This window comes from Microtus ochrogaster, unplaced genomic scaffold, assembly GCF_000317375.1.
Source record: "Microtus ochrogaster isolate Prairie Vole_2 unplaced genomic scaffold, MicOch1.0 UNK60, whole genome shotgun sequence".
In the NCBI taxonomy this organism is placed as follows: domain Eukaryota; kingdom Metazoa; phylum Chordata; class Mammalia; order Rodentia; family Cricetidae; genus Microtus; species Microtus ochrogaster.
Window position 1 is genome coordinate 1,057,206 of NW_004949158.1, and position 6,222 is coordinate 1,063,427.

At 37.9% G+C, this 6,222-nt stretch overlaps 1 protein-coding gene across 5 annotated transcripts in view; it reads left to right on the top strand.

Annotated features, from left to right (window-relative positions):
- Positions 1 to 5,241, top strand: part of St7l (suppression of tumorigenicity 7 like) — a 62,517-nt gene extending 57,276 nt beyond the window's left edge. For all 5 annotated transcript variants that reach the window (XM_026777366.1, XM_026777367.1, XM_005369770.3 and 2 more), the window contains exons 13-14: positions 251 to 343; positions 4,808 to 5,241. In XM_026777366.1, the coding sequence (XP_026633167.1) occupies positions 251 to 343; positions 4,808 to 4,986 (272 nt within the window). In that variant the 3' untranslated portion in view covers positions 4,987 to 5,241. The remainder of the gene's footprint in view (positions 1 to 250; positions 344 to 4,807) is intronic.
- Positions 5,242 to 6,222: the final 981 nt, after the last annotated feature.

Here is a 6,222-nt window from a genome sequence, read left to right on the forward strand (position 1 = left end):
TATGAGTGAGTACATCCCATGTTCATCTTTTTGGGTCTGGGTTACCTCACTCAGGATAGTGTTTTCTATTTTCATCCATTTGCATGCAAAATTCGTCTTCTGCTCATTTTTGTTTTATCTAAAATGTCTCTCCAGAAAAGAAGATAAAATGCTTTGTGAAAAAGTTATAAAAATATGTCTGCAGAATAGGTTTGATTTATAGCGTAGATGAGTGAGATAAAATTGAATGCTAATGTGTTTTTCTTTTCAGCTTTTAGAATGATTCCATACCCATTAGAGAAGGGACATCTCTTTTACCCTTATCCCAGCTGCACAGAGACCGCTGATAGAGAGCTATTGCCTAGTAAGTAAATACTTCTGTTTTATTCAACTTACAACTAATTGCTTAGGTTATTTTTAGATTGGTTTCTGTGTTAGTCACCTTTTTGTTAGTTTCATTTGTGTGTGTGTGTGTGTGTGTGTGTGTGTGTGTGTGTTGGGATTGTTTTGTTGTTGTTGCTTGTTTGTTTGTTTGCTTGTTTTCTTTAAGAGAGTGTCTCACTGTGTATCCCTGGCCTGGAAATCACTATGTAGATCACAGAAGCCTTGAGCTCACAGAGATTCCTCTGCCTCTGAGTGCTGGTATTAAAGATGGGCATGCCGTATTAGTTGCCTTTTTGTTACTGTAATAAAATACATGATGCAGGGTTTGTGAAGAAAGATTATTAAACTTGGGTTTTAGAGGTTCAGAGTGTACAGAGCAAAGCTCAGGCTCTGAGTAGGGACTGCCCCTTGGCAGATCAGCCAGTAAAGTGCATAGCAAGGACAGAAGCATAGTGCAAATAAGCAAGTGATTCTGTCTTGAATCAGAAAGAGGGAGAGGAAGGAAAGAAGGAGAGAGGGAGGGAAGGAGGGAGGGAGGGAAGGAGGGAAGGAGGGAAGGAGGGAAGGAGGGAGAGAGGGAGGCAGGCTTGCTTCCCACAATCCCTTCTATTGGTCCAAGATCCTCCTACTAGACCCATCTCTTAAAGGTTCCACTTCATAATTGTACCACCTGAGGGCCCAAATTTCTAACACATGGATTTTTGAAAAAACACACAAAAAAGGTGTTTTCTAGTTTAAATTTTTTTTATTATATTTTTATTTGTCTGTGTTTGTACACATGTGTGTACAGATGCCCACAGAAGCTAAAAAAGGATGCTAGAGTGTATACAGGAAGTTGTGAGCTACATGGCTGCTGTGAACTTAGGCCCTCTGCAAGAGCAGCACTCATAACTGCTGACCCATCTCTCCAGCTTCTTTGTGTGTGTGTGTGGTGTGTATGTGTTCACATTGTTGTATGCATGTGCATGTGGAGGTCAGAGGTCAACACTGAATGTCCTGTTTGATGGTTTCCATCTTATTTTTTCAACAAGGTCTTTCACTAAATCTGGATCTCAGATTCACCTAAGCTGCCTGGCTAGTGGGCACCACAGATCTGCCTGACTGTGACTTGCTAACTCTAGAATTATAGGCATGTGGCATTTGGGTTTTTTGGGGCTGTGAACTCAGGTGCTCATGCTTGCACAGCAAGAATTTTACTCAGCCACCGCACCAGCCCCACAGCTCTCAGAGAGCTTGTGTTTTACCTCTGTATTTGTGCCTAATCCAGTTAGCTGTATACTAGAAACAAGCTCAGCTTATTTGAATAGAATTGACAGGGTCCCTGACATTTCTTTCTCAGTCTCACAAAAGAGACTAAGGAGTTTCATTTCTAGGTAACCAAAGGAGTCCTTTACAAGGCTAAGATTACAAGGGAGTACTGTGTCGTATAGGGTAAAACCAAGAGGGCACAAAATTTTCTAAGGAGCTAATGGCAAGAAAGCAAATGAAAATCTAGCGGAGGAGTAGTCAGAGACAAGAACTAGATATCCTAGTAACTAAGGAGAAGAAACGTCCCAGTGAGGAGTCGCCGTTGAGATACCAGGACAGGCAATTACTAAGAAGAATCTATTGACTTTGGAAATTGGGAGGTTATTAGTGAGAGAAATTGCATTTGCCTACTTAAGGTGGGGTTAACTATTATTTTTCCTAGCTGTTATTTTTCCATTTAAAAAGGAACAGATTTTTTTAAGGTCAAGAAATCAATTTTTAAGTCAATCAATACACAAGTGTATACCTGGGCATGGTAGCACATGCCTATAATCTTATCTAGCCTTTGGGAGACTGAGGAAGAGCGAGGTCTGTGAGTTTGAGACCAGTCTAGGCTACATATAGCAAGGCCTTGTCTCCAAAAATACGGTGTAATAACAAAAATTTTCATTGTATTAAGATAGTACATTTATACTAAAAGAATTAGTATTTCTTTTTTAATGATTTATTTATTTTTATTTCGTATGCATTGGTGTTTTGCCTGTATGTATATATGTATGAGGGCATCAGATCCCCTGAAACTGGAGTTACAGTCAGTTGTGAGCTGCCATGTGAGTGCTGGGAACTGAACCTGGGTCCTTTTGAAAGCAGTCATTGTTCTTAACTACTGAGGCATCTCCCTAGCCTACATATTGAGGTATCTCCCTAGCCTACATATTAATATTTCTTATACCAGTACCAGGAGCTACAAGATCACATAGAGTTTTTTTTAAACATAGATTTTTAAAATCTTAATTTATTTTTCATGTATATGGGTGTTTGGCTGTATATATGTCTTCATGCATGTCCTATTCCTGAAGAGGCCAAAAGAGGACGTCAGATCCTCTGGAAACGGAGTTACAGATGGTTGTGAGATGCAGAGTGGGTGCTGGGAATTAAACCTGGGTCCTTTGGGAGAGTAGCCAGTGCTCTTAACCACTGAATCATCTCTCCAGACCCCAGTTAGGTTTTTTTGATGAGCCTTCATTAAGTCTTAACTCCATACAGGGTAGAAAGCTCCAGGACACAGACACAGAGGGATATGCTGGAGTGTGTGTTTGATTATAGTATATGTTCTTACAGTATATTTTTCTGTTTCTGACTGGTGGAATGAACAAATTTTTAATAATGTGGAGTTCTAATACCCAGGAGTACTTAATGGTTTTTGTTTTTAATTCTCCTTCAGCCTTGATATGACTTACAGCTTTCTGGAATTTGCTTATAGACTCATAAGTGGAGAGTTGAACTATTCCCCCTAGTTCATATAGCTATTTTGTCGTCTTTTATGCCTCCTGATAAATTTTTCTTTACAAGCCAGTGATGAAATCTGAACTTTTGTTCCAAGGGAGTGTTTCTGTACTAGTCAGTCATCCATTATATTGATGTATTAGCCAAACATTGACTGACAAGTGAATCTACAGAGCAATCCAAAAAGAAATAATTAAGTCTCTCCTACAATATAAAAGTCTCATAGTTTAGGAAGTTTTGTTACTAAAGCTGTACAGTCTTTCTATTGTAAAATACTACCTATCTTCAGGTTATTTCAACAATTAAATGAGAACTTTAAAAACCATAAATGCTTTAGGGTTTAGTTAATACTAATTTTATTGTGTTATTCCCCACCTTCTGAAGTTCCAGAGTTTGTTTCTCTGTTTGCTGGAAGTAGTCATCCACTCATGGATGAGGGACTGGACAGAAGGGATTGCTGGTTCTCTGGTGCTGAAAGAGCAACACTGACAGCTTTTAATGCTTTTAGCTTTTACCAAGTTGAGTGCTATTGTGCTTTTACATGAAGTATGGCTGGAGACTCTGGAAATCTGAATTTTTAAGATGAATTTAGGTTTTTTTTATATGTACTTTCTGGGTATAGTATAAGATATATAAAATATTGTGGCTATTGAAGGAAACTTGGGTATAACCTTCTCTGTTAATAGTTATGTTTTTAAAAATTGAAATTTATAGCTGACCTTGGTTCAGCATGGAATTAGTCATTCCTTACTGCTGCAGGGTATTACATCAGGAATTCCTGGGTTGGTGTCCTAGCAGTCAACTTCCTGACTAATGAAGTCTTTGCATAGCTCTCGTCTAAAAGGAATTTACTGAGCACCTACTGTGCATTGGGCACGCGGATAGGTTTCGCTCTAGATCATTTGTCATCCAAGTAGTCTGGATAATATCTAAGTACTTGAATAAAATTGATAATGAGAAATGAGACAAACATCAGAAAAATAATACTCAAATGTATAAATGTGATAAAATAAGGCAAAGAACTTCAACTATGGCCGGAGCCTTGGCTTCTTAGTTCTGTTTCCATAGCAGTTGGTGAACTGTCATGCATGGAACATAGTAATAATTGAGTAAAATTATTAAGCAATGATTCTGGGAAATTCCCCAAGACATGTCTATCTCTTTATCTCTACACTACTTGCTGAGCTTTCAACGAGCAAGAATTAATAACAACTCACATTTATTAAGTGCTTACACTGTTCTTCATAACAGCTCCATAGCAACTTCTACAGGGTTTAGTGCAAGCTAATAAGTGACAACGCTCTTTTTCAAAACCACCCAGCATGACTTTATAGTTCATGTTCTTTCCCACGATGCCCTCCTGTTCCCAGACCCCAATACGGTCACCTGACTATGCAGATATACTGAAGAGCTTTCTCTTACCTTTGTTCTTGTTATTTTTTAACCACATTTTAAAAATATTTTTTATTGATTTTTATTGAGCTCTACATTTTTCTTTGCTCCCCTTCCTGCCTCTCCCCTCCCTTTCAACTTCTCCCAAGGTCCCCATGCTCCCAATTTACTCAGGAGATCTTGTCTTTTCTACTTCCCTTTAGCCACACTTTTAATTTTCAAAGCTAGGTTTAACTTAAAAATATTAAAATTGGCTTGTGCTGAAATAAAACTCACTCTTACCAATTTTCCCTTGCAGCTTTTCATCATGTTTCTGTTTATCCAAAAAAGGAGCTTCCTTTCTTCATCCACTTTACAGCAGGACTCTGTTCTTCTACAGCAATGATAGCGTTTCTCACGCACCAGTTCCCTGAAGTCATGGGTGTCTTTGCTAAAGCCGTGAGTATGATCTCAAGGACTTGTGTGGAGTATTTATAACACAGCACAGAAAGCCTCTCTGGTTTGTCTGTGCTGACCTACACGAACCATGAAAGATGCTCGGAAACGGCGAGAACTGCGCTGTAATGCTCCCACCATAAACGTCAACCGTGAATTCTGGCCGTGTGAACTACTTCTGTTACTTAAAAGTTTAAGAATACAATGCTATAACATTACAAAGTTGGCCTTTGTAATTACTTTTGGTGGTTAAGACAGCATTCCTTACCAACTAAAGAGTAATCCAATTTTTCTTTATCTTTAGTATGTTTTCTTTGATATTTAAAACTACTAATTTTGTGAACAAATCTTTTGATTTTTCCATTTAAATGATGCCACGAGTTCACAATATTTGCTAATTTTTAACTCCAGAGTAAAACTGTGGTAGAGAATAAGGATATAGAAGGCACACACAGGTGGGACCCTTGTTCTGCATGTAGAATATGTGTCTTTGCTCAAAGATTCTCCCAGTTTTTGTATCTGCATCCTTTTATTGACTTTTTCCAGTCTTAAGTATAAAACTATATGTCAGCCTTTATTTTAATTTTAGCCCTTTAATTTTGAATTCCATCCCTATTTCCTGACAGAGGATGTTTGTTTGTTTGTTTGTTTGTTTGTTTGTTTTGAGGCAGGGACTCTCTATGTAGTCCTAGCTGTTCTGGAACTCACTCTGTAGACCAGCTGGCCTCAAATTCACAGAGGTCTGCCTGCCTCTGCCTCCCCAGTGCTGGGATTACAGGCACATGCCACCATTGTCTGGCTGATGACTGATACTAAAATGGTACCTTTTCATTCCTCTACACAGATATATTAATATCACCAAATATTTTCTTTTAATAATTTTTATTTTAAAAGTGCACATTTCTTGGGGATTGGCAAGATGGTTCAACAGGTAAAGTACTTGTTGCTAAGCCTAATCTAAGTAATCTAAATTCGAATTTACATAAAGGTAGAAGGAGAGAACCAAGTCTACAAAGTTGTGCTCTGACCTTCGTACATGTAATGATACATGTGCCTCTCCCATTATATAAGCACAATAGTAATAAATTAAGCATAAGCAAATAAATAAAAATGCAAATCCCTTTTAGGTCATATCATATTCACCAAATAATGGGTTAAAACACAAAAGAAAGTATTGTTTTATTGTATTCTCAAACATAAGACATGCACTGAGAGTCATAGAAGAATCAGTTTACTTGGTAGTATATTTTCTATATCTATGTGCTTCCATTATAACTA